The following is a 27,828-nucleotide window of genomic DNA, read 5'->3' as shown; positions in this document are numbered from 1 at the left end:
CAATAATCGATTATTCATGGCAGTTGGGACCTGACCTTTGGCATTCAGTGTAATTGGCTTCTGCAAACTTCAGAAGCAACGTTTTTGAACTGAGAAGCTTAATAGAACACTGTTTTTCAGAGGAAAGTTCTCAGAAGCTTTGTTCATAGTTCTCTTGCTTGGTCTCGTGAAAGGAGAGGCTTGCGTATCGTGTGTCGATAGCCGGAGCAGAATCTCTTCGAGTTATGAAGGTGCTCTGCCTGGTCTCGTGAAAGGAGAAGCTCACAAATCGTTGGTCGATTGCCGGAGCGATTCTCTTCGGGTTGTCAGAGTGGTTTTCTTCCGGTTCGCTCGTCGAAGGAAGGTTTATTTATTTGCTTTCCATTCACTATAATTGTAATTTGAGAAACATATTTTTAGTGGAACTGTTAATCACTGTTTATAATGATTAACGACTGGACGTAGATTCTTCTTAATCGAACCAGTATAAAAATTACTTGTGTGATTTTTCTACTCCTTACACTTGTTACTTTTGCCTGCACTCAAACTGTTCGATTAATTTTCTGAAAGAAAATTATTTTGCGAAAAAGAATCAACTTCGTTTTAACAATGACCGAACACGCTTATACGCTACTCTAAGTTTTAATTTCGCTGCGTTATACTCTTCGAACTATAACCCCTACGATACCAACAGTCTCAACCCCTTTGAGAAATCCCTCAAAGTCAAGAACGCTCTTCTTCCTGTAATCACAACAGGAAAACAACCCAATCTTCAATAGATTGTAGATCCTGATCTTGCAATGGACACCTCAATGTGTAGATAGATCAGACTTTCAATGCACAAGAATCTTGCTCTTCAAGAAATCATAAGTAGATGATTACCACGGTCTCTTCTTTGATTCTTGGAGTGTTTTCCTCTTTCTCTAACTAAGCACTTATCTGAAAGATATCACAAACAATGTAAGATTCACCATTATAAAAAAACATATTGGAACCAATTGACCTACATAATAAGACTTGTGGGTTGATAGGTTTACTTTGTCCTATATAACTATAATTTTGTGGAATGACTTACACAAGTTTTAAAAAGATTGAATCAAAGATATCATCAAGTAATAATATTTTAATTCCAAATTTAAACATATTATAAAAGTAATGATTTACGGTTAATATGACAACTTATAAAAAAAAAATTGAAACAATAATTTATTATTTACTACAAACAAATAAGGAACACAATGAATAATATATTAAAGTGGACCATAAAATAAAATTAGAGTTATACAGTAACGATGAAATAAGTATTGAATGAATATATTTATCATATTCAAACATATTCAATAGCATGCAATGAAAGATAAAAATAAGTTACGGATTAATTATGTTTTTAATCTTTAAAATTATATGCAAAATTAAAATTCAACCACCTCTTAAAGTTCTTGTAAATGTCTTATATGTTTTAGAAATGTGTGGAATACATCCTTAACTTTAAACAATGTTAATTTTTCATAAGATGTGTAGCGATGAAATTGATGAAAAGTGTGATACACTTTTTAAAATAAGAAAGAAATATTCATTGCTTGTGAATTTAGTTATGAATATTAACAATACTTTCAAGGGCTTCCTTCAACTTCTTCGTGATGCCACACTAGCATTGTCTACATGGTTGCACCTTCCTTGCCTAGTTGAGGCTGATAAAAGATGTATTCCACATGTTTTAAAAGTATAAGATGAATTTTATATGAACATTAAGAGAAGGAAAATTTTCAATTTCGCATGTAAGTTCAAGGACTAAAAACATACTTAACCCAAAAATTAATATGGATTGGATGAAAGGCAAGTCGGCCCACACTTTGGCTTGTGAGAATTGCGAGTTGTTTAATGTGAGTCTATAGTGTTGATGAATTTATGCAACATAACTTGGACTTCGTTAGAAATAGTTGAACTTCATGTACCACCACTTGTATAGAATTTATCTCAACCCATATATTGACTTTTTTTTTTTCAAGAAATGAAATTTCACTAATTGAAAAAAACCTCTCAATTTTTGTGTGTAGATATTCTCATTTTAATTATCCATGTAAGAAAATTGGCCTTACATCCAATTATTCTAACTTCATATTATAATAATTTATATTTGACACCAAAACCCTTTTTAATAGTATTTGAATGGAATCAACTCACCTCAAACTTCAACTCACCTCGACCTTCAACACAAACCAGCTAGTCTCAATTTTTTTTACCAAGTCAATTCATATCAATCTTCATACTAGGGATCAATTCTTTGGTTTGATCCAACTCAACTTGACCTTCACCCAACCCGAGACAACTTAAATTACACTTTGCTTGACTAATGACCCAGGGTAATTCACAACAAGGAAACATGGCACGATTCTTCGGCCAAGGAAACCTTGCTCAACCTTCTTGCTTGAGCCAACTTGGCTTAACCTTTGGCATGACTTGACTCGTCTTGAATCTCATATTGCACCAACTTGGCTCGATTCTTTGACTTAGGCCAAGTTGGGTCGACCTTCAATCAAGGTAAGTCAAATCAACGTTCGATTCGATGGACTCGTCTTGACCTTTACTCATAACTGACTTAGGTCAATCTTCAATAGTGGCCAACTAGACTTCAATTTTAGCCTAGGTAAACTCCATTCGACCTTTGACCATGGCCAACTCGTCTAAATTCTTTAGCTTAGGCCAATTTTCTTGACCTTCATGTATGGTTTACTTAACTCAATCTTCGGCTTGTTAACCTAAACTAACTTGGCTTGACATTCGATCCAAGCCAACTTGATTTCATCTTTCGACTTGGACCAACTCAACTCTACTTTCAGCTCAAGCTAAATCATCTCGATTTTTGCTTCGGGTCAACTTAGTTTAACCTATGGTTTTGGATGACTCAACTCAATTCTCAACTTAGCTCAATTTTTTTGCTTAGTCGGCTCGACTAGACCATGGGCCCATGATGACTTGGCTCCACCATTCATCCCAGACAAAGTCAACCATAAGACGTCGGTTTGCAGGTAACCCGGCGTATATGAGTGAACGATGGCATTATCGTAAATAGCTTGGTAAACTAGACGTCTGTTTTGAGGTAAGGCGACGTCTATGATAATGTAGACGTCCCCACTGCCATAAACCGACGTCTAATGGCCTGAGGTAGGTGAGAAGACAGTTCAGTGACGTCGGTGTTAACGGGGGCCGACGTCTACTAGGCTGCAATTAATGCTCTTCACCTAATTCCCAGGTGCTTAGACGTCACGTAGTCAAAAGGCGACGTCTAAGGCCTGTCTGGAAGGCGGGAAGACAAAAAGTTCTTCAATTTAGACGTCGGTGTTGAGGGGAAGTGACGTCTATGTGCCTGTAATTAATTATGTTCACCAAACTCAAGGGCCACATTAGACGTCGGCTAGATGGGCACCAACATCTACGTTACTATAAACGTCGGCGCCCCATCACAACTGTCGTGAACATCCCTAACAAGAAATCAAACGTCAATTCGTTCACTTCGTAGACGTCAGCTCCCCTCGAAACCGACATCTAATGGGTATTCAAAAAGTCAGATTTTAACTTGGACGTCATATTAGTGGGATAACCGACGTCTATGTGACTATAGACGTCAGTTTCTGGAGCAACCAACGCCCAATTTCATTTTAAATAAACCGCAAACTCTTCGCGGCATTCAGTTTCTGATATCGTCTTCCTCTTCTCCTTTTTCTCTTGCGGCACCTCTTCTTTTTCTCGCTTGTGGCACCGCTTCTTTTTCTCTCTTGTGGCATTCCGTTGTTGTTTCTGATATCTTTATCGTCTTCCTCCTCTCCCTTTTCTCTCTCGCGGCATTGCATCCCAGGTGCGTGGTTTTTTTTATGCTTACCGTTTAAACTTTGTTTAGTTTAGTCTTTCATCGATTATCTTCTGATTCAACTGATTAAAATTTGCTTTCTTTGTGTTGTGTTTTAGTGCAGTTTTGTTCCTTTCTTGGGGTAACGTAGTAATACATTCTCCACTTGCTAGCTGCCTCCCAGAAAAAGCGATGTCTTGTGAATTTCTTTTGGTCGTTTCAACCCAAAAACGACCTTGGGTCGTTGCCTAGTTATCGTTTCACCATGATTTTTCCTCTTAGGGATGAAAATGGAACTAAGCAACAACCCAGGTTCGGTTTTGGGTTCAAATGTCATAAGAAATTCAAAAGACACAAGCTTTTTTGAGGGGGAAACTAGCAAAAGGAGATTGTGCTAATAGGCTATCCAAAGACGGGAACAAAACTGGACTAAAACACAACCATTGTATTTGACGTCGGTTAATGTATACACCGACGTCTATAGTACCTTTAGACGTCAGTTAGTTTCATTTTCGAAGTCTTTAGTGCCTCTTCGACGTCGGTTATTGCTCATACTGACGTCTATATAATGTCTTTAGACGTCCAGTTAGTGCTACTCCGACGTTTAGTGGTGTCGGACATGGCACTGACTGACGTCATTATAGACGTCGGTTATATTCATGTCTGACGTCCCATTGACATCACCGGAAATGACGTCGGTTGTTTAGTAGACGTTAAAAGCACAAAATAACTGACGTTAAACAACGTTTTTGCACTAGTGTTGTCTCAACCTTCAAATTGGTCAAACATGTTGCAACCTTCGACCAAAGCACACTTATGTAAATCTTCACCCTTGGTTCTTCTGTCAGATCCGACTTGACTTGACTTTCAACTCAAGGAGACTTTAATCGAACTTCGACCTAAGGAGACTTGACTACCTAAGCTAATTTTTTCTCAACCCCTATCTTAGGCTATCTAGCTCAACTTTTGACTCAAACTAACATGTGATTAGATAGGTTTAGCTCAACCCAATCCTCAAGTGTCTCAGCTCGATTTAGACGTAACTTAACTTTATATTTTTAAAATTCATAAATGATTTAATGAATTTTAATTTACTTAATGAAATAAATATCAATTCAATAAAATTTTAAATATTAATGACAATATATAATACGTAATAGTCATGAAACAATGCATCAATTTTGTAAAAAAAAAGTAGTCATTGTCTCCTTGATTTCATTGACTTATGTAGAAATATATTCATATAAAAAAAATTAGTCAAAACAGTCATATATAAAAGTACCTAAAAGATTTATTTTTTTCTTGTACTCATTTTAGTTATTGTTTCACATAGATTATCATCATGTGAAAATTAACGAACTAAATGGAATAACAATATAAGAATCTAAGGACCGTGTAAGTAATTTCATTAAAAATATTCATATTATTTGCATACCACTCATCATTTGTTTTCCTTGTCATCAAAGATGTAAAACCCTAATACTTTTAAATGTAGAATTGAATAATAATCTCGGCACAATACAATAGTGAAACCAAATTAATGTATGACATAAACAAGGACACTATAATTTATTTTCATTTATCATTAATCTTAAACCTCCATCCACCCACAGTCCAAAAAACAATTTTCAAATTCAATTCGCTACCGTAGCATGCACAAAAAGGTATCTTAAATGAAAAAAGGTGTTAGTTGTTCATGATACGAGTTTAAGCTAACAATAAATAAGAAGAGTTGAAAGTTGTAACTAAAACCAAAATATAGTTTTGGCTAAGAAATCCATATATGTAGAATAAAAAATACCATTTTACTACATTAGCAAATATAGTAGAAACACAAATTATAAGATACTTAGTCATTAGTTTCCTAGTAAGACTACAAGCAAGAGCAACAACACCGTCAATGAGTAACATCTTTGATATCATAACGTACAAGTCTAATTGAAATGTATGAATTTTTATTGAAGAACTTTCTAGCAGAGTTCGTTTATGTATAGTAGTATGGTTTCTATTCTATTATAATCAACAGAAACAATGTGATAAGAATAGAATAATAGGAATGGTTGGTGGCGGTGATCCAGAGTTGAGAGAATGATGATTCTACCTAGGGCAAAGAAGAACATAGAATGAGAAAAGAAATCAGAGAGAATAACCCAGAGAGTCTAGAAGGTCAGAGAAGGATTAATATCAGGCATACTTTCTCCCTCAAACGTAATTCTCCAAACACACACTTCTCCTGTACTGACGTGTACTCCTCCTAATTATTTTTCTGGTGCAAGGATCCTCTGTCATCACTGGCCCTTGCTTGTATTATTTGTGCAATCTCCTTTATGCCCTTGACCTTTTTATGCATGTTACATTACCCTCTTCATCAAAAGAAACCTTGTCCTCAAGGTTGAACAAGGGGTAAGCCTCTTTCACCTCCTCCACATCTTCCCAAGTAGTTTCTTTAGGATCTGAGATATCCCATTGCACTAACAGTTGTGACACTTTCTGTTGGTTTCTTGTTATCACTCTGCATTTCAATATTTTCCAAGGTTGCACTGTAGGCCACAACTTTAAGGTAGTTAACGGTAGTGGAAGATATTGTTGTGGTGGATTACCTTAGAACTTTTTTAGCAATGAAATATGAAACACCAGGTGAATTTTAGCTGTGTCAGGCAATTGCAATTTGTAAGCCACTGATCCTATTTTTTCAATCAACTCAAAAGGCCCAAAAAACTTTAATCCTATTTTGCTTTTTTCTTAAGGCCAAAGATTGTTGCCTATATGGTTGCAGCTTAACCAAAGCATGATCTCCCACTTGCAGTTGAATGTCTCGTTGCTTTTTATCTGTCTGTTGTTTCATATAGTTTTGAGTTTTCACTAAATTGGTCTTTAATTGAGATAGGATTTTATCTCTTGTTGTTAAAGCTTCTTTCACTGAGATAGGATCCTTTTGATTGATATCATATCTGGTAAGTTTCAGAGGAAGTCTTCCAAACACCACATGAAAGTGAGTCATACCCAAGATGTGATTAAAGGAAGTATTATACCAATATTGGGCCCAAGGCAGCATATTTATCCAGGACTTAGGATTCTCATACACATAGTACCTCAAATACATTTCTAAAGTCTTGTTTAAATTATCCGTTTGACCATCGGATTGAGGATCATACGCAGATCCCATTGCTAAGGTAATTCCTTGAGATTTACACAATTGGTGCCAGAAGGAACTGATAAAAACTTTATCCCTGTCAGATACAATGGATTTCAGAATTCCATGTATCTTTACCACTTGTGCAATAAAAGCTTTTGCCACTGATTTGCTAGAAAAATCAAATTTTAATGGATAAAATAGGAAAATTTTGACAGACTATCAACCACAACCATTATTGTTGTGTAACCCGTAACAGATGCAAAATATGTGATAAAATCCATGGCAATATCCTCCCAAACGTGTTGAAGAATAGGCAAGGGTTGCAAGAGCCCTTTAGGTAATGCATGATCTACCTTTGCTTGTTGATAAACTACACACTCATTGAAGAATTTCCTAATGTCCTGCTGCATATTAGGCCAATGGACTTGATTTCCAATTTTGCTAGTTGTCTTAGTGATGCCAGCATGACCTCCAATCTTAGAGTTATGGAACTCTTGGAGTATTTAGTTTATAAGAGTGGAATTATTAGGCACCATGATACGACCTTTCCAAAAAATAATACCTTCCTTGATAGAATATTTTGAATTTGGAAATTGACCTTGAAGACACTAGCTATATAATTGAGACAATTTATGATCTATTTGAGTGAGCTACACAAGTTGTTGAAGCCACACACAATTTGGTTCAGACCAAGCCATGAAAAATCTCCTGGATAAGGCATATAGGGATATTTTCCTTCCTAGCTTTATAATGTATCTCAAAGTCATACCTTAAAAATTTTGGTTGCCACTGTTGTTTTGCACAGGTGTTTGGAGAGTTTGTTCCAATAATTGCTTCAAACTTTTTTGATCAGCTTTAATAATGAAGTGGTGTCCCAGGAGATAATATCTAAACTTAGCCAATGCTTCGGTAATGGCATAAAGTTCTCTGACATATGCATATTGCTTTTGCATTCTGTTGGACATTTTCTTGGAAAAATAAGCGATTGGGTGCGCATTCTGACTAAGGACTCCAGCTACTGCCATTCCAGATGCATCAGTTTCCAGCACAAAGGAGTCTTTAAATATGGGAAGAGCCAAGACAGAAGCAGAAGTCATTGCCAACTTCAATTTTTCAAAAACTGTTGTAGCTTTTTCAGTCCAACGAAAAGCATCTTTCTTGAGTAAATCTGTTAATGATGCAGCAATACTGGTATAGTGTTTGACAAACCTTCTATAATATCCTGTAAGGCCTAGGAAACCTCTTAAGTATTTTAAATTGGAAGGCTGGGGCCACTCACGTAATGCAACCAGTTCGGTATCATCCATAACTAGTCTAGAACCAAATAAGGTATGCCCAAGATATTCAATTTGTGTGACTCCAAAAGAGCACTTAGAAAACCTGGCAAAGATAAGGGATCCTTCCAATTGCATCTATATACCAAAATATCATAAAAAAAAACAACAAAAATTTTCTTATTAACCCCTGGAATATGTTATTCATCAAACTCTAAAATGAAGTTGGTGCATTAGTCAATCCAAATGGCATAACTAGCCATTCATAATGGCCATGATGTTTCATAAAAGTTGTCTTGTGTTAGTCCTCTAGCTTCAATAAAATCTGGTGATATCCAATTCTGAGATCAAACTTGGAAAAATAGCAAGCACCAAAGAGTTCATCAATAAATTTATCCATAACTGGAATAGGAAAACTATCTTTGATAGTGTTGAGATTGTTGTTATGGTGAGCATTGGTGTAGCTGAACCCACAATCTCAGAGTTTCTGGTTTTCGATGATAACAACACATAATTAATAACACATGTGTATTATGTGTTACATGTTCTATGCTTTCATGTTATATGATTATATGGGAACATGATTATGATGTTGTTGCGTTGTTTGCATTTCACTGTGATATATGTGATTTCATACTTGAATGCATAACACATATTTTTGGAAAAGAAAAACTACATGCACTATGTTGAACTTTAAATTGTGTTGCAAAACAACAGTTTTAAGTCGACTTCATTATGGGGTGAATCGATTTAAACTCGTGCCTTTGCACAAACCTTTTAAAAGTGTGTTGTGAGATTTTTCAAAGAGAGTTTTTCAAAACTATGTTTTAAACTGTTACATAGTCGACTATATGCGCATTGCATTCGATTAAGTCTGTTATATTTTGAAATTCTGTTAATGCTTGACATAAATTGTCTAACGGTCATATTTTTAATTTGGTTGACCAAAAATTAAATGTAAATCGATTGCATTAATTGCATATTCAATTAATTGCATTGACTGTTGCTAATTGTCATAACTGTATTGTTATATTCGACTGCACTAGTAGTTAGGTCGACTAAAGTGCGTCAGAATTGTGAAAAACTATAAATTGATGCGAGACTGATTTCTGTAACAACATTGGTATATGTTTTTACATTGTTTAACATTGCAGTTTGTTTTAAGATAAATTTATAATTTATGTACTACACATAATATCTTATCGAAGGAGTAATTTTGTTGTTGTAAAAAATGATAGACAAATTGAATATATATATATATATGTATATATATATATATATATATATATATATATATATATATATATATATATATATATTTTGTTAGGAAACAGGTTGGCTTCGTTTTATACCGAGAGGNTATATATATATATATATATATATATATATATATATATATATATATATATATATTTTGTTAGGAAACAGGTTGGCTTCGTTTTATACCGAGAGGAGGGGTGAATTGGTGTTAGTTCAAAAACAAAATATTTTCACAATCTTGGAATTAAAATTCAACACTTTTGATCTTTCCTTGAAATGCAAGTAATGAAAATTTCAGTGCAGCGGAAAAACGTAGTTGACTGCTAAACAATTTCAATCGACTGAAATAAAGAGTGCAGGGATAGAGAAAATCAAACACTGGTTTTTATATTGGTCCGGCCAACAATGCCTACATCCAGTGTCCTTCCAATCTTGGAAGCAAATGCACTATAATGGTTGCGGTTTTTACAACAAGGAATTTATAGAAGCACTACGCAAAAATATAAATCTCCTCTCAAACCCAAAACCAAATATAGTTGCACACACAAAACCAGAATTGTAGCAAGAATCCCCTCTTCTACAATCTGAACCCACGTCGAACAATACTCAACGTGTAACCAACACTCTTCACAGGATACCAAACCTATCACAACACGCTTCACAAGTTGCCAAGCCTATCACAACAAACTTCACAGGTTGTCAAGCCTTCAGTCAAATACAACAGTCTTCACAGGATGTCAAGCCTTCAAGATCAAACCAGAAGCACCTTCTTTGTGCAGATGTTGATCAAACAATATGCGCACAAGACTCCTCAATCTGAATCTCTCTCAAGAAAGATCACCACCGTCTTCTTGGAGAATTCTTGAAGCTTCCTAAATTGAGAACTTTCTCTGAAACAGGACAATGAAAATATTAGATCACAAAAGTCTCAGAACAATTCGTGTTCTGTTTTATTTATAGTTTTTTTGTCATTCTCAGTCGAATTGCCTACTAATACAGTCGACTGTATTAAAACAGTTATAACAGATAGTCAACACAAAGGCTCCTCAGTCAATCAAATCAATACACATTTAAGACAGTTGACCCAGTGTTGTCAATCTTAACTAACTCTTGAAAATATAGCCGTTGGAGCAAGTAGGCATAACAGAATTCCAAATATAACAACAATACAGTCGAATAGGTGTTCCACACTTTCGACTGACACATGAAAAAATATTTTGAAATTCTTTTCAACTCAAAATCTCATCAAACACGTGTTCACAAAATCTGTACAAAGAGTTTAGCATAGTCAAATCCATTACCAGTGTATTCGACTGAACTAGACATTTGTCACAACAAATATAAGTTCATAAAAGTGCTTTGATCTTTTCTTCAGAAATGTGCAGAAGTAATCAAAATCATTTTATCACACATTTCAATACAAGTATATTCCATGCATGTAACACATAATGAATCATAGGAACACACATTGCAAATCAACAAAACTTGTTCAATCAAAAGCATTATTCAAATCAGTTTGGTATATCAGCTGAACATGTAAACCTGGAACATATGTATTGTTATTAAGCAATGTGTTGTCATCATCAAAAACCAGTTTGATATAGAGTTTATGTTGTCAACAATCTCAACATATATATATATATATATATATATATATGTGTGTGTGTGTGTGTGTGTGTGTGTGTATGTATATATTTGCCAAAATCTAAATTTAAATGTTGCTTAAAGTGAAGGTGTATAACACCACAACATATAGTATAGAACTATGTAAAAGAGTTATCACAGTTATGATAAGATAGGACAGTTAAATACTAAAATATGAAGAGTCATCTTAATAGTCATCTAAAATAACCGTAAAATTTAAACTTTATATACAACTAGTTTATTTCAAAACTATCTACAATACTAAACTGAAACTAACTAAGCAACCACATCATCCCTATCAAGCACCTACTCCACTGAGATCTCATCTCCTTCTGCTCACACCCACAGGATGATCATTGCAAAGGAAAAAACACCAACACATACATAACATACACAACAGACAACAGGGTAAGCTAGATATAAAAGAATTCAAACAATTATACGACATAACACATTCACATAATTATTCAAGCAAGATAACCTAGTTCAGACATTCTAACGTGTTATGACCTAGACTTTGTTGAGGTTGTTGACAACACAATTTCTATATCACTCTAGTTTTTTATGATGACAACACATTGCTTAATAACACGCATATGTTGTTGATGAATTACATGTTCTTATGTTGATTGATTGTTATATCTGTTGAACATGTTTATGTACTGTGTTACATGTTCCTATGTTGATTGATTGATATATCTGCTGAAGATGTTTATGTGCTTTATGTGTTATGTGCAATGCATCATTACATATGTTTTACTGCACATGTTTTAAAACTGAAAACAACAAGCACTTTTATGAACTTATCACTGTGTGACAAAGTTATAGTGTAGTCGACTCCATAATTAATAGATTCGACTATGCTAAAATCTTTGTACAGATTTTGAGAATCAGTGCTCTGTGAAATTTTGAGAAGAAAAGAATTTCAAAATGTTTTGCATGTTGAAGTTGACTATGTGTGTCACACATTTAACTGAATTATTTGTCTGCTTTAAAATTCTGTTATGCTCTTGCACTCCAACGACTATATTTTCAAAAGTTAGTTGAGCATTGATGACTTGGTCAACTGTGTTAAATGTGTTTCGTTTTTGGTTGACTATATGCTACCAGTTTGACTGAACTCTTATAACTGTCATAATCCAGTCGAATGAATTAGTAGCATATTCTACTATGAGACTATCTGAAAAATAGAAATCTATAAATAGGCTTAACAAAAATCTGTTCAGAGACTTTTGACGATCTAACATTTTCATTTCTGTTTCAGATTGAATTCTCTGTTTTGAGAGCTCCAAGAATTCTCCAAGAAGACGGTGGTGATCTTTCTTGAAAGAGATTCAAAGGGAGACTGACTGTGCATACATTTCTTGATCATATACTGCACAGAATAGGTCCTTATGGTTTGATCACATTGAGGCTTGACATCCTTGAAGACTGCTGCATTGATTCTGGCTTGGCATCCGTGAAGACTACTATTTTGGACCTGTTGTGATTACAGGGGATAGTTCACTTTAAGGATTGTTCAGAGTGGTTGCCAGATTGCAGAAGAGGGGATATCTTGCTGCAAGTCTTGCTATTGTTGTTGCCTATATTTTGGTTAATGGTTAGAGAGGAGATTTATACTTTTGAAGTGGAGGTTTTCTATAAATTCCTTGTTGTAAAATCCGCAACCATTATAGTGCATTTCCTTCTTGGGTTGGAAGGACACTGGATGTAGGCATTATTGGTCGAACTAGTATAAAAACCAGTGTTTGATTTTCTTTATCCCTACACTTTTACTTTACAATCGAATTTACATTTAACATAGTCAACTATGTTTTTCCACTGCATACGAATTTTCATTACTTGCATTTCAAGAAAGTTTGAAAAGTTTCATACTTTGATTTCAAGATTGCGAAAAGAATTTGATTTTGATAAAACACCAATTCACCCCCCTCTTGGTGTAAAAATGAAGCCTACCTATTTTCTAACAGACTTGACTGTCCAGACTTAGAATGACTACCGAGCTATGGTGGGTTGTGCACTTGTGGTGGCCTTTACTTCTTGCAAAGCCATTGCCATGGGTTTCACCCTACCACATACACAAGGTTAGTCTGTTACCACGTAATAGACCTTCAAGTAACGTCTACACTACAACCTCCTACTACTCTCACCACATGAATCAATCCTCTTTATATGAGAATGAAAGATCATTAGAGTGTTAGGATAACCCCAATACTGAGCTCCATGTATTCATTCTAAACATACTTATATCTCACCAAGAGATTCCATATTGAAATTGGCAACATCACTTTGAAATCATACTTCATTATTTGATACTCATATAACTCAATATACATCATCAAAAATAGTCCACCACACATCAAAGTGTACCCCTTCGCTATTCGAATAAATCTGGTAGTGCTCTCAGAAATAACTAGTCGCTCAACGCATTATCTCGTTGTGTGAATCCTCAGACAGAGAGCCACTCTCCACGACCACTCGTTGAGTGACCCCATTCGCTCAGCGAGTCTGCATAATTTTGCAGCACAATTTTGCAAAATTTCCCCTCCTACCTAGAATTTACCAATTCTAAGGACCTTGACCAACTTCTAATCCTCCTAAATTATGTTATAAACCTAATTAAACATGACTAAGTATTTTAGAACCTTGCTATCACTATTCTCAAGCGTTTATGAACCAATTACCTCTTCAAAACTCCAAACTCCAATCCTACTACTTTTGACATGTTTTTAAGCAACTTAAGAGCTCCACCCAATCCTATTTGACTTACCAAAACCCTTCCCACATACCAAATGCACACCAAACCCCAACTTCTCATTTTCACTCCTCTACTTCCTCAAAATTCACTATAATCATAACCATATGGATTAATTCATGACCAAATCAAAATAATAACATCTTCATAACATTTCATACCCTCAATAGCAGATCAAACAACATCCAATCAAATTTAATTTCACAATTTATCAATTGGTACACCACAACATTCAAATTACACATCTTTTATACCTTAAAAATAGAATTTTAGTTCAAATAGCTCATCATTCACCTACTTATCATTCATAACAACGAAATTTTAATTCTCAGCAACTCTAACTTCCTTTACCTCAGAGAAATCTAAATAGCTCTACAAAAAAACCCCCCCAAATTAATGCTTGCACCGCAAGGAAACTCTACAAAAACCTACAACTCACGGATTGGAGATAGGAAACCAACCTTAGGACCTAATTAAAGCCAAGAATTGAAGAGAAATGCTATTGGATACATGCAAACAAAATTCATTGCATGAACAAAGTTCAAGAAGACACGAAGAAAGAGGGGAAACAACTTACCGGCTCAAATCAAGAAATTGATCGGTCAGTTGGGTAGCCCTTAACGCCGTGGTCGTCTAGGTACCTTCTGATCATCAAACAGTGGACCAAAGAATGAGAAAGAGTAGAGAGAAGTCAGAGAGAATGAAGGAAGAAGAGTTTAGAGAGATAAACAGTGTTTTAGATAACGAAACGAGTTTTATAAAATCCTATTTATATTATAAGATTATTTTAAAATAAATTACTCGGCCTCCTTATTTTAATACACCTATCTACTCTAACATTCTATTTTCTAAGCTTTCACAGAAGGTTTCGTAGTTTGAAATCAAGGAATAATTACGAATATAACTCTAAATCATACTTATGTAAAAACAAAGTTTATTGTTGTACCGTACGGTTTGTTGGAAAACAGGTTGGCTTCTTTATTTCACCGAGAGGGGGTGAATTTTTGTTGTTTCAAAAACACTTTCTTTTCGCAATCTTGTAATCAAAGTATAAAGCTTTTTGAAATTTCTTGAATTGCAAGCAATCAGAATACGTATGCAGCAGAAATTACATAGTTGACTGCGTAAAGAATAAAGTCGACTGGAATGTAAAAGATAAGGGATAGAGAAATCTAAACATAGATTTTTATGGTTTAGCCAACAATGCCTACATCTAGTGTCCTTCCAACCCAGGAAGCAAATGCACTATAATGGTTGCGGTTTTTACAACAAGGAATTTATAGAAGACCTCCACATTAAAAATATAAATCTCCTCTCTAACCCAAAACCAAATATAGTTGCACAACAAGACCAGACTTGCAACAAGAATCCCCTCTTCTGCAATCTGCAACACCACTTTGAACAATCCTCAAAGTGAATTATCCCCTTGTATCACAACAGGTCCAAATCCAACAGTCTTTACAGGATGTCAAGCCTCTCAGACAATTCCAACAGTCTTCACAGGATGCCGAACCTATACGATCAATCACAGAAGCACCTTCTTGTGCAGATGTTGATCAGTCAATGAATGCACAATTGAATCTCCTATTTGAATCTCGTTCAAGAAAGATCACCACCATCTTCTTGGAGAATTCTTGGAGTTAAGAGAAATCTGAAACATAAATGAAATTGTTAGATCATCAAAAATCTTAGAACAAACTCGTGTTTAGTCTATTTATAGATTTTTGTTAATCAGTCAGATTCTCAGTCGAATGTGCTACGAATTCAGTCGACTATATTATAACAGTTATAACAGTTCAGTCAACTTAGTATCCTATGGTCAACAAATAACAGAACAATGTTGAAAAGATACAATCAGTATCTTGGATAGAGTCGCGCAGCGGAATAAAAACTAGGGTATAGCGAAAAGCGTGTTGCGGTCACAAACCAAGTTATAGTGGTCCTTTTTAGAAATTGATTTTCTTAGTGAACTTTTATCGAACAGTTGAAGTGCTAAAAGTTTAAAGAGTGTAGGGAAGAGAAAAATCACACAAATGATTTTTATACTGGTTCAAATCAAAAGATTCTACGTCCAGTTGTTAATCACTATAAAAGGTGATTAACGATTTTCACTAAAAATATAGTTGTACAAATTACAAGATAATGAAATGAGTAAGGGATAGAAAACACCTTCCTTCGACAAACGAACCGGAAGAGTGCAATGAGTAACTTCCTTCGACAAACGAACTGGAAGTGCTTCCTTCGACACACGAACCGGAAGCAAACACTCTGCCAACTCGAAGAGAACCGCTCCGACTTACGACACACGAAACGCGAGCTTCTCCTATTCACGAGACCAGGCAGAGCACCTTGCCAACTCGAAGAGAACCGCTCCGACTATCGACACACGAAACGCGAGCTTCTCCTATGCACGAGACCAGGCAAGGGAACAGAACTAGCTTTTCAGAACTTCCTCAGACAAACTGTATTCTACAAAAGACCTAAGTTCACAACGTTACTTTCTGAAGTTCTCAAAGCACCTATTTATAAGCCCAGGGTCAGAAACTGAAAGGTCATCTCCCAACTGCCACAAATAATCGATTATTGTAAGTGATAATCGATTATTCAAGTCCGTTATAGGTATTTCAAAATGTGATAATCGATTATATGAAATGATAATCGATTATTCCTTAAGGACTTGTGATAATCGATTATTGCTTTCCATAATCGATTATTATAGTGAAAATACAAGTGATAATCGATTGTTGCTTGTCCATAATCGATTATTGCAGTAGAAAATACAATGTTTACAATTTATTTAAGACTTTCCTACTACATTAATTTCTACAAATTGCTTTTAAATAATTCTAAAGTTCTCTTCAAATAAAACTTCTTGCAGCATCATCAAAACAATTTTCCTCAAGATTTATCAATACTCCTTTTTGGTAACAAATACATTCAATACAGTTGACCAGTCATCAATGCTCAACTAACTTTTAAAAATATAACCTTTAGAGTGCAAGAGCATAATAGAATTCCAAAACAAACATCAGATACAGTCGAATATGTAAACTACAGTGTCGACTATCACAATGACAAACACTTTGAAATTCTTTTCTTCTCAAAATAGCATATAGCACTGATTCTCAAAATCTGTACAAAGATTTTAGCATAGTCGAATCCATTAGTAATGTAGTCGAATGTACTAGAACTTTGTAGCACAAGAATAAGTTTGTAAAACTGCTTGTGATTTCTTGCTTTAAAATATGTGCAGTAAAACATATGAAACGATGCATAGCACATAACACATTAAAGCATATAAGCATGTTCCAGAAATATATCAATCAATCAACACAGGAACATGTAACATAGTACATACACATACACATGTTCAACAGATATTACAGTTTAATCAGCATAAGAACATGTAATGCAGCAACAACATGTACTTGTTATTAAGCAATGTGTTGTCATCATCAAAAACTAGATTGATATAGAAATTATGTTGTCAACAATCTCAACACGGTCTCCCCAGGGCCGACCACTTTCTACCGAACAGCCTCATGAGGCCGAACAGTCTCTTAAGGTTGACCGACCATCCAGACCGAACGACTTATCCCAAGCCGAACGGTTCTTCTTAGGCCGACCATCAGGCCAACTACCCTGGCCGACCACATGGTTAGGTTATAAACGGTAATAGCTCATTAAAACCCCTAATGGAGGTTAAGGCATGATTGGGAACATCATCAGGCCCATGAAAGGTAAAATCTCATTGCAGTTGGTATAAATAAAGGTCTCAGGTATGACTTCTAGATCACTTTGCACATTATGCACACCACATGCATCACTTATAGTGATAATCGTTCGGTCATTCGTACTGACTTGAGCGTCGGAGGGCCTTTGACAAGTACCCACCTGCCCGACTTGGAGAAGGAGGAGGGAGAACGAACAACTTGGAGTATGAGAAAGACTAAGGTGACCGTCCGACCGTCAACCAATCCGCTTTTGTCTAGTGTTCGAGGTGACCATCGGCCTTCAACGAGTTCCTTCAGCCCTCAAAGTTATCATCCGGCCTTCAATGAGTTCGTCCAACCATCAAGAACCATCCAATCTCAAGAACATCTTAGAATGTTTTAAGGGACTTCCAAACCCCGAAACAATTGTAATCATATTGAAATTAAAATTAAGGGAAATGGTAGAATTGACTATAATAAAAAAAATTGTTACCACCAATTTAAATCAACAAATCAAAGGAATTATTTGTAAAGTTTATATAGCATTCGAATAATTGAATACATGGGCCTAGTTTCAAAACAATACTAACATGACAATTTGCAATGTCCATTGAATAATTGAGTTTACATATTCTTAGAGTGCTCGCCTATAATGTAACTAACTTGCATGTATTCTATTATCACTTAAAAGATACATCAAATTGGAAGTTATTACAAACGATGATTGTAGGAGAGCATTTATTCCTTTATGGAAAACATAAAAATTAGCTGTTGTGCATATTGCTTTTACATGTAAGAAATAAGTATGGTTTATAAGCAAGTCATATGTTTACATCCCTTAAGTATGGTCGACCTTATTAAAAAAGTCTTCGTTCTTGTGCTACTTATTATCTATAAAACTTGTTTTTCTTATAAAAAAAATAATAATAGTAATTCCGATTTTATCTTAAATTTTATTTAGCATTTAAATTAATAATTAATTTAAAATATTAAAAATAAACTAATTAAAATTACTAAGAAACACTAAGTTAATGACAATGCTTGTAAATTTCTTTGTCGATATTAGTGGCTAATCTATTGATGAAGGAGGAGTCTTAATAATTTCTTTAACATGTGATGTGACATTAGGTGGTCCAATTGATATTTTTTTATGTGTTGGACAATATTTCCTAAGAACCGCACTTTTGTTTTCGTCCCACCATTTTTCTGCTTGATTTTCAGTGAATCTTCGTCTACTGCATCCAAATAATTGAAAAAAAAAAAAAAACAGTATAAAAATATGTTGAAGAAAAAGGAAAAAAACAATATATGTCGGAGACAGAAACAAAAACAAAATAAAAGCATCAAACATTATTTTCTTTTACAGCAAATATGATCAATTACATTATTTAAATGGTGTCAAGATGTTATGTCTAGACTGGCATCTTCTAGCAATTTAACTATATATGCAAATTACTTTTAATAGTATTATCTAAGCATTAAGCATAATCAGATAAAAGAGAAAATAATTGTCAACTCAATTGAATGGTGAATTAGATTATCAATTAATTATTAAATTTAATAAAGTAATTTTTCAATCCAGTTTTCTATTCTACCATTTTCTTTTAATCTAACAAAATACATACATGTCTTAATTATTTTAAAAATTAAATAACAAATAAAGTACAATTGAAAATAATAATAAATATATACATTTTTTAAATCCTAGAACTATGAAGAATTTCTTGCCGAACTGAAGCAGATAAAAAAAAATAAAAATGAAGTAACTAATAACTTAAATAATTTTCAATTTTGACATGGTATAATAATCAAATGAAAACATTAATTAAAAAATGTAGTAAACATAGTCATGAAAGTAATAATAATAAAATCAAAGTTTCTCATCCTAAATTTATTGTACTCATAAATATATAAAAAAAATGTTAAAAATATAAATTTTAAGACTAACTTTAACTCCAAAAAATTAACTTGTAAAATAAAGTTTAAATTTATTTATATACTCTTTGATTTTACTTGTGTGTAGGACTAAACATTAATGAATAGTAAGATATGACCTAATAAAGGATAAAACAATATATCTAACAAACAACAAATATTTCAATAACAGGTGATACAATAGATCAAATAAACGACAAATCTCGTCAAAATAGACTCTAACTCATAGCTTCAATATCATATTAAAAAATAAATTTTAAGTCTAACTCAATCCCATCAAATTAGTTTACACTCATTTAAATACTTTAAACTAATCTTATCACTAATCAATTTGATATTTCTCGAAATCAACTTATATGGCAAAAGCTATACACAAGTAAATCTATAATTTTGCTTATAATGGTCTAATTGAATCTTAGAAAAATATTCCTATATCTAGATGCATATACAACTATAATTTTATGAATTTGGGGAACTCTATTGAAAAATATATTCCGAAACCAAACTCAAATAAAAATTGAAAGATAAACATACCTGAATTTAACTCGTTTAAAAATTTTGGTACCATCAGGCCGTTTCATGAGAATCACATAAACTCCATGATCAAATTTTTCAATAACTTGTACTTCTCCCTGGTTTCCTTGTCGTGAAGATCTTGAACCATCTTCGGAGTTTTCTAAAGTCATTTGTGTACCAATACATTCATGGAAGACATGATCTTGTTCCTGAGATTCATCAACTCCCGCAACCTCAGCATTATCTAGTCTATGATCATCTAACAATTCAGAAATGTCACTAGCTGAGGAAAGTGTACGAGGTTCCTTTTGGTTTTCAATTTCTTGCTTTGATCCATCACTTTCTTTGATAGAGTTTCCTCTTTCTTCACAATGGTTAACTTCTATGACATGAACGATTTCATCGAGTTTGTGTTCATGCATTTCGGAAGTGATGGAATCTGAACTAGGTATATTTTGTTGTGTTGACTCCAATTTTGATTTATCTTCATGCAAATTTTTTTTGTCATGATCCACATTTTGTTGCTCAGGTTTTATGTTTGATTTTTTGGTTTGTTCAAGTTCTTCTTGACAAGGTTTGGCTTCTGTTGCAGCCACTTTATCTTCAGAGTCGAATTTGAAAGAGTCGTTATTTGAGGTAGGTATTTCAGGTGCAACTTTTGGCTCAGTCTTTAACTTTGGTGATGAAGATGTTTCAGATTCTGAAGTTTCTTTAAGAAAATCTTTGACTCGAATAAGTACATCTTTCAAATGCCGACTTTCTGAAATTTCTCCAGGCAATTTGTCAGTCACTTCCTTCATCTACATAAAACCAAAGACAAGAAATTTAGATAACTTCAATGAATGATACTACTACTAATAATAACATAAATATTATTTTATAATTTATTTTTCATTATACATTTTCCTTCTTAGGGAGCAGGTTTATGTCATAAAGAGGCATGCAAATAGAAGTTTTGGAACCAAAAGCTTTCATGAAAATTTAATATAATATGAATTATCAATTCTTATTTCATGTCATATCCTCTTTTGCATGCTAAAATAGTATCAAGTGCATGTGTTCTCTTTGATTTCTGATGAGATTTACCAATTTCTCATTGAACTGAAATTCTCGGAAAATTGTTTTTCTCTGATAATTGTTCTAAACGGATGATTAGAAAGGAGTAATGATTTCTGCCATACAGCAATGCACAGTTAGTATAGGTTTAAAAAAAATGACTAGAAGTATGACACCTTTCTCGAGGACTGGCAAGTTTCTATAGGTTTCTTAAGTGGCAAAATTCAGTCAACAATGATCTTTATGGAGTTCTTAACTTGATTTTACTTAACTTTGATCATAATCCCTTCCAATGTAGAATGATTTCTTGTGCGCCTCTTTGCAAAAACAAGTACAAAATTTAATGGAAAAACAGTCAATAAAGGACACGGAAAGCAACAACTTAGAATCATGAGAATTTATCATTTAGATCAAGCCGGAAGCAAAGATTCTCCGAAGTGACACTTTTATCGTACGAGTGAAAATTAGTTCAAACAAATAGATCTCTTGGACTCAATTTTGCTCAAACAAAGGTAATCCCACTTGAAAAAAAAAAAGAGAGGTTACATATGTTTTTTGTTTATAAATTATCACCAATTACTTAATTTTGATATCAAATGCACCCTTGTTGACTTAGAAACTTGCTCTGACTCATGATTTTGCTTTAGTTTTATGAATAAGAGAGTTGAAGACATATTTATGATTTTATTAATAAATTTCCCTTGATTTTGTAGGTTATTGGAATGATTTGAGAGAAGTGTTGAAGTATCAAGAAGTTACTGTGCAGAAAAGTCAAACAGAATGCAGAAAAGTCAACTAGTCAACCAGAAAAGTCAATCAGTTAACCAGAATGCTGAAAAGTTGACTAGAGTTGACCAGAGTGCAGAAAAGGTAGCGTTGAGTGGTGAACTGGGCGCTGAGCGCTAGCTTTGGGACCAGTCTTCACTGTTTTGATGCCTGGGCACCGTTGAGGGTGATTTTGGGTGTCGCACCTACCGCTGAGCGGTGGTTTAAGCGTTGAGCGCCATTTGCGTGGACTTGGGCCAAATTTTTTGTTATTTTTATGATCTGTTTTGGACTTGGACCTGTTTTCTGTTATTTTTATGCCTTATTTAAAGGCCAAAATGTCTTAGAGAATGTATCTTTTGATGGCTTAGGCACAGAAACATATTTTTCACCCCTTTGGGGGCAGAATTGGGGAATTAACAACTCCCTTTTTCTCCTTTAATAAGGGTTTCTATCTCTTCCATTCCATTGTTCACCTAGTTCTTCCATGACGATGGAGAACTAATCTTATTTGTTGTTGGGGAAAGATGTAATCTCTAAACTCTCTTATATCGAAGTTCTTATTTTATTCATATACTTGTGTTATCAATAGTTTTGGGTTTTCTTCTCTGAGATTAAAGCTTGCATTGTTTAACTCATTTAATGTCATGATCAGTGATTTTGTCAATATGGGAACGTACGGGGAAATCTAGAATTGAGGAGAATTCTCTTGATTATGAAATATTACCTAGGAATAGGAATAGGACGGTCAATTACTTTAAGCTTCTGTCGTTAATGCGTTAGTAATTACTAGGGAGACTAGGAATAGTAAACTAGTAATTGGTGATAGGCTCTCTTTGCCGAGGAATCGGGTTTAGAGTAAATTAGAAAGTTACATGAACATTGATAACAAATAAGAATAGTAGATATATGAGAATGATTAGGTAAAATCTAAAGCCTAATAACATACTCATCTCATATTATCAACATCATTCGTTCACTTTTGTGTTTAATCTCAATTGATCAAATTGCATTCATGTTTATTTTTCCGCACTTTATATTCAAAAACCCCAAAATATTGTTCTTATAAGTCTTAATTGGTTAAGCGAAAGCACAATTGTTTAGCGCCATGAGTCTTTTGGGAAAACGATAATTGGTCTTGCCAGTTATTATTACTTGATACGATCTGGTACACTTGCCAAAGTGTTCACAATAGCTTAATGACAAACGTTGTGCCACATCTCAAACCGGTAAGGTTGGCAAGACACGTATATTGTTTCCTCATATCCACAAGATATTCAAATAGTCCGATAAGACATTAGGATAGTCTGATATGATGCATAGAAAACTTAGATTGCTCGGTTGAAAGTCTAAAGAGCTCAGTAAGATGCTATTTTGATTACCCATCAAGTTATTTGAATTCTCAATACATCTTACTGAGGTATTTGGACTTTTCTTCGAGCTATCTAAGTTCTCAATACATCTTATCAGGTTATTTGAACTTCCTACCTATATGAGTTTTTCATTCACCTTTCCAGGCTATTTGAACTTTCCATCGAGCCATCCAAATGTCTTGCTATCTTGGAGACATAATACACATGTCTTGCTTACCTTACCGGTTTTGAGACATGACACACTATTTTTCATTGAGCTATCTTACTGACTTGAAGACACAGTACACATGTCTTAAAAGGTGACATATTATTTATCACGTCAAAAAATAAAAAATTAACAATGTATATCATAGAGAATTAAATATGTGACTTTCTAAAAGGAGAAAAACCTAAATACCACAAAATTTAAAACGTAACGAAAACATAAAAAAAGTGTGATAGTTAAAGAACAAGAACATATTTAAAAAAAGTACCTTTCAACTTGAAGCAAAGGATTTGCTTGAGTGAAATTTCAAAATATATGAATAGTCGGCCACCAATTAAAAGGAGTTTTCTCTTGTCTTTTAGCAGAGGACTGAGAGAGATTATGAGAGAAGAGCACCATAAAGGACAAGAAGGGTTTGGATGAACGGGAACGAAAATTCAAAACTCACTCTTTTACTTTTAAATTCATTTTTGTGCAAAAGAGATATGGCCAGGGTGGTTGATCTTATGGTATTGGAACTAAATATAATATTTTCAAACTCTTTGTATTATTTTATATATATATATATATATATATAACCTACCATCTTAATTGTAGGTCAAAGTGTGAATACAAGTAACAATTATATTCAAACCAATTGCCTTTAGTTTAGTAGCAAAATTGTAAAGATATATATATTTTAAGCTTGTCTCGCTTCTATATTATTTATTCGTTGGTATTATTTATTATATTATTTATTCGTTGGTATTATTTATTAGTTGGATAATGGTAATTGATAATAGTTTTTATAACATTTTAACACTATCTATATATTATTTTGTGATTGGTCTATGTTGGTATATATGATTATTACTATTAACTGTGAAATAATTTTGGACCAAATAAGAAACGGTAAAATATTATCGATAAAGATGTTATCGAAGTATATTATCGTTATTCGTTTTATATATGTTAATACATGACCTACAATCCTAAAATATAGAATGTAGATACCTGAGATATAGTAGATTCAACAAATTGTTTCGTTACTCTGTGATTAGAATATTCCACTGCAGCAAGGGCAGAAGCTTCCGTAGCCTTTTTGTTAAGCCTTTTGATTTCCATATCTTGCTTGTCACTTTTGTCCTTTAAACTTTGAATCTGAACAGAGAATATCCTAAACTATTTAGAAAGGACAAAGTACATTTTACAGCAACAAAATACATACAACAAAATCTAAGTTACCTGTTTCTGTAACTTTGCAACTTCTTGATTCAACATATCATTTGTCCTTCTTAAACTCTCGTTAATACTTCCATAAAACCTAGGGCTAGCAGGGCGAGCGGCGCCTTGTCTCACTGTGTTTGTAAATTTGGGCCCCGGACTGGTATTTGGTGTCGGAGTTTGCGGTGGAGTTTGTGGCGGAGTTTGTGGCGGACTAAGAGGAATTATAGGCTTTAAAATAGTTTGAATAGAACTAAGTGAAGTTGGAAATGCAACATCTTTCAATTGTACAAGAGATGGAACAAGGGAAGCTCGTACAAAGGAAGTAGAATCACCATTATCTTCAGGGTTATTATTCTTTATTTCAAGGTAATTCACAGGTTCAGTTATAGGAGCCAAGAGAATTCTTGAGGGTCTTATTACTGCTTGGTTTGATTTTTCCTTTTCATTTATAAAGTTATTAGTAGTAGTGGTAGTGGTGGTAGTAGGCTTTTTGTCTAACTTGGAAGAACCATTTTCATCAAAAACTTTGAGCTTAACATAACAATTATCACACACACGATGAAGTTTTTCTGGTGTTGCAGTCAATGCTGCTTTGAATGCTCTTTTAGTACTACACGCATGACAAAATACCAAACCACAGTGGTGACAATTGTGCCTTTTTCTTGTTAAACCAAACGCTTGTCGACAACCAGAGCAAAGTGTTTGATCAGCTCCAGAGACCCATTTATGGATGCATACACATGATGTGAAGTTAGAGCCACATGAGATGTTTTCTATAGTCCTATCTTTCATGGCTATAACCAATGTAGGAGATTTCCTATCGTCAACATCTCCATGCCCTAATCTTCCATTGGCACCCTTTCCCCATGTATATAGTTCACCTTTCTTTGTCAAGGCAACAACATGATGTGCTCCACATGATATTTCCTCAACAATCTCACCCAGCAACTTATCTTGGACTAAAGTTGGTATTTTTCCAGATGCCACAGGATTTCCCAATTGGCCATGTTCAGTTCCTCCCATTGCAAATACATGACCAGAAGTAGTTAAAGCAACAGTCATTGTGTGCCCACATGCAACTTGGTGAAAGTTATATCCCGTAAGTGGAGCTACACGAGTAGGTTGAAGGTATGTTTCTGTGTTTCCATGACCCAGACAATGTTTATCTCCATTACCCCATGTGAAAAGTTTCCCAGATGAAGCATCTGAACCAGATTGTAATTCAACCTCCATAATAGCTGCTGTGTGCCAAACTCCACATGCAACCTTTATAGTCTTTAGTCCACTCAAAAGTTTCACTTCTTTTGGATACACCACACTCTCTTGATCTCCATGGCCCAAGACACCAAATGCACCATCACCAAAAGTAAAAAGTTTTCCATCTGAGGTTGCCAATGCTGAATGCCATGTGCCACAAGCAACACACACAACTTCAACTCCTTCTAAAGGGCCATTGACCATTTTTGGCATCCAATGGCTAGCCTCAGAGCCATGTCCAAGAAGTCCAACATTATGTGCTCCATCACCCCATGTATAAAGTTCATAGCATTTAGATATAACTCCTGTGTGATACTCTCCACATGCAACAAAGTCAAACTCAGTACCTTCAAGAAACTTAACTTCACGTGGGGAGACAAAATCCTTGTCAATTCCATGACCAAGCCTTCCCCCTGAGTCTTTCCCCCATGTAAAAACATTCCCTTGCTTAGTTACTACAGCAATGTGGTGTGCACCAGTTGCAATATGGCAAACATCTAGAATAACATTTGACTCTAATGGCTTTGGAATCAACACATCTATCTGAGAAGGAATTTGAGTTCCAATCCCATCAGCTGAAACCCCATTTGACAAAAACTTACCCCATATGTACACATCTCGAAATGAGTCTAGGTCATCTAGTTCAGTTCCACCACAAGAATTACTAGGTACAGTTGAGGTACTTACCCGAATGCTATCTCCAACACTACTTGTTCTTGGTTGCATGTTTGCACATTTCTAACCCCACATTTGAGCTTACAAATTCAATGCAAACTTGGTAGAAATTGAATCAACAAAGTCCTTATCAAGATGCTCAATGTCCAAATTTAACTCCAGTAAGCATTCTCAATCTATATAACCTTGGAAACTGGTATATCTCTGGCTCATATAGTCCCTGGTTTCACAAAAATAACACTATAAAAAGCCATTCCAAAAGACTAGTTCAATCAAATGAAGAACTTAAAAGAATGACATTCAACTTTTAAATGAATGTGATAGGTTGAAATGCATGAAATGGTGCCTTCTTTTTGTATTGGGAAAATGTCTCTGAAAGATTGTTAATACGACCATAAGTCTCTTCAAGAATATAATGACAAAGAACTACTACATTAAAATTATATGTTCCTTAATTCTCCATGGACATAGCTACTTTTCTCCTTTGACTCTGCATGTCTAATGTTCAACATAAATTTAGTTTTCTAGTAAACTATCATTTTGATTGTTTAATACAAAAAGTTCTACTTTTTTTCCTCGCTTATTGATTAACCAAGTGTGTCTCTATTTATAGGATTGAATGCATTCAATAAATAGTTGAAATTGAAATTAGATTATAATTAGTTTACAACAAAAGTGTAAATCGTCTTCAATGAAAGAGGTAAAAAATTACTTCCACACCATCTTCTAAACCTACTTTACAATGGCAATGCATAGTATTTTCTTTGATTTTCTATTGCTAAGAATGGAACAATTTGAGCTACCTATATAAATATCAAGTTAAGTAAAATGGATTAAGCTTTGTAAAATTTAACCCAAAAAAAAAAACGATTTTTATCTACCCTTAGAGCAATGTCCCACTTAATCAAAGCAAAAGCATGTATAACAATTTCAATTGAAATTTTGTGCGATTCAATTGACTTCATGAAAAGAATCTATCATGTAAGAAACTCTTAGCATAATAGACATAAGTTTCATAATTTAAAGATAGCTTGAGTGGAACTAACATGTTCAATATCATGCTCGGGATTCCGATATTAGCCACATTCCCATTTGAAAAACGGAATGGAAACTGAAAGACAAACACAAGAGACAATAATAGAATCAGATGGATTTTCATGGCCCAAACTTCATAGATCCTAAATCAATTCGCTTCCACTCTCAAAAAAATTAGCTCCAATGTCTTGATGAAA

At 34.2% G+C, this 27,828-nt stretch overlaps 1 protein-coding gene and 1 pseudogene across 1 annotated transcript; both read right to left on the bottom strand.

Annotated features, from left to right (window-relative positions):
* Positions 1 to 7,372, bottom strand: part of LOC106773412 — a 31,074-nt pseudogene extending 23,702 nt beyond the window's left edge.
* Positions 7,373 to 7,732: 360 nt separating this feature from the next.
* On the bottom strand, positions 7,733 to 26,647 carry LOC106773411 (PH, RCC1 and FYVE domains-containing protein 1-like). Its single transcript, XM_022785926.1, has 8 exons — positions 24,683 to 26,647; positions 24,452 to 24,598; positions 20,742 to 20,859; positions 20,505 to 20,543; positions 20,400 to 20,441; positions 20,078 to 20,303; positions 18,786 to 18,843; positions 7,733 to 8,374 (listed from the first exon to the last, which is right to left on the bottom strand). The coding sequence occupies exons 1-8, from the start codon at positions 26,645 to 26,647 to the stop codon at positions 7,733 to 7,735; spliced, it is 3,237 nt and encodes a 1,078-aa protein (XP_022641647.1).
* Between the last annotated feature and the right edge of the window lie 1,181 nt (positions 26,648 to 27,828).

This window comes from Vigna radiata, chromosome 9 (genome assembly GCF_000741045.1).
Source record: "Vigna radiata var. radiata cultivar VC1973A chromosome 9, Vradiata_ver6, whole genome shotgun sequence".
Classification (NCBI taxonomy): Eukaryota; Viridiplantae; Streptophyta; class Magnoliopsida; order Fabales; family Fabaceae; genus Vigna; species Vigna radiata.
Note: the sequence above shows the minus strand (reverse complement) of the source record. Positions and strands in the feature narration are given on the sequence as shown.

Coding starts and splice junctions, on each gene's coding strand:
- LOC106773411 (XM_022785926.1), bottom strand. CDS start 26,647: ATGCAACCAAGAACAAGTAGTGTTGGAGATAGCATTCGGGTAAGTACC. Junction 20,860..24,451: donor TTGAATCTACTATATCTCAG/GTATCTACATTC, acceptor GGTTTTATGTAG/ATGAAGGAAGTGACTGACAA. Junction 18,844..20,077: donor TTTAAACGAGTTAAATTCAG/GTATGTTTATCT, acceptor ATTTGGATGCAG/TAGACGAAGATTCACTGAAA.